At 32.9% G+C, this 942-nt stretch overlaps 1 protein-coding gene across 1 annotated transcript; it reads left to right on the top strand.

The window, feature by feature from the left end:
- Positions 1-301: 301 nt before the first annotated feature.
- On the top strand, positions 302-613 carry EIN_348100 (hypothetical protein; the record flags this gene model as incomplete). Its single annotated transcript, XM_004183456.1, has 1 exon — positions 302-613. One exon carries the CDS (start codon positions 302-304, stop codon positions 611-613), a length of 312 nt encoding a protein of 103 aa, XP_004183504.1.
- Between the last annotated feature and the right edge of the window lie 329 nt (positions 614-942).

Below are 942 nucleotides of genomic sequence, written 5' to 3'. Positions count from 1 at the left end.
GGGTGTTGTGTATAATGGCGAGATACATGAGTTTAAGAGTGAAATGCCGAAATGGGCGGAATGAAGTTTAATTTAAGTGATACTTTTTTTGAAAAATTGACAAAAAATGGTAAAAAAATCCCCGAAACATCATTTGTTATGCAAAACATCAAAAATTTCACAAATTATTTAAAACTCAAAAAAAAATGTTTTGATGTGAACGGGATGAAAGGCGTGAAAATTCTCGAAATTTTCGGGTAATAAACATGAAATCAAAATGAACAAAAAATGAAAAAATCAAAGCTAAAAAACTGTAAAGTAGATGAAGCACGCGAGTGGCAGCACCTGTTACCTTTCTGACTTTAAAACGAGTGTGAAACCTGCGTTTTACGTTCCATGCGCAATACACCCACTTCTTTATGAAGATTCATCAAATACAAGTCGATGTGGCTCAGTTTTGAGCAGTCCCTTGGACTTTGGCTTTGTTGTCCCGCCTCGCGGCACAAATCCGATTCTGAGCGATCCAAATTTCAACCCTCCAATGTTTTTAAACTCCAGCAAGGAGCAGGTTTGCTGTTCATCGGCACCACATTCCCCATTTCTCATCTTCGATGACGAAGTAGATGTATATTGACTGAGGACAAAAAGACTGTCTGTCTTTTTACTTGACTTCCTTTTTTGACGTTTTGTCTTCTTTTTTATGTTTTTCTACCAATTTTGGAGCCTCAAATATCATGTCGTTCATCTCTTATGATGGAGTGATTTGTTTGAAAAATACGGGTTTAGTTTCTTATTAATTCAACGAATTATAAACGATATTTGCCATGTATATAAAACTATAATTCATTATTACTATATTAATAATAATGTATCATAATTAAAAGTAACGATTAACATTTTTGAGAGTGATTATTTTAAAAAGCATTTTTTTACTTTTTCTTTGTGTTCATTTTAATATATTAT

This window comes from Entamoeba invadens (genome assembly GCF_000330505.1).
Source record: "Entamoeba invadens IP1 unplaced genomic scaffold scaff_1105074724729, whole genome shotgun sequence".
Lineage (NCBI taxonomy): Eukaryota > Evosea > Mastigamoebida > Endamoebidae > Entamoeba > Entamoeba invadens.
The sequence above is the reverse complement of the archived record's forward strand: the minus strand, read 5'-3'. Positions and strand labels throughout refer to the sequence as shown.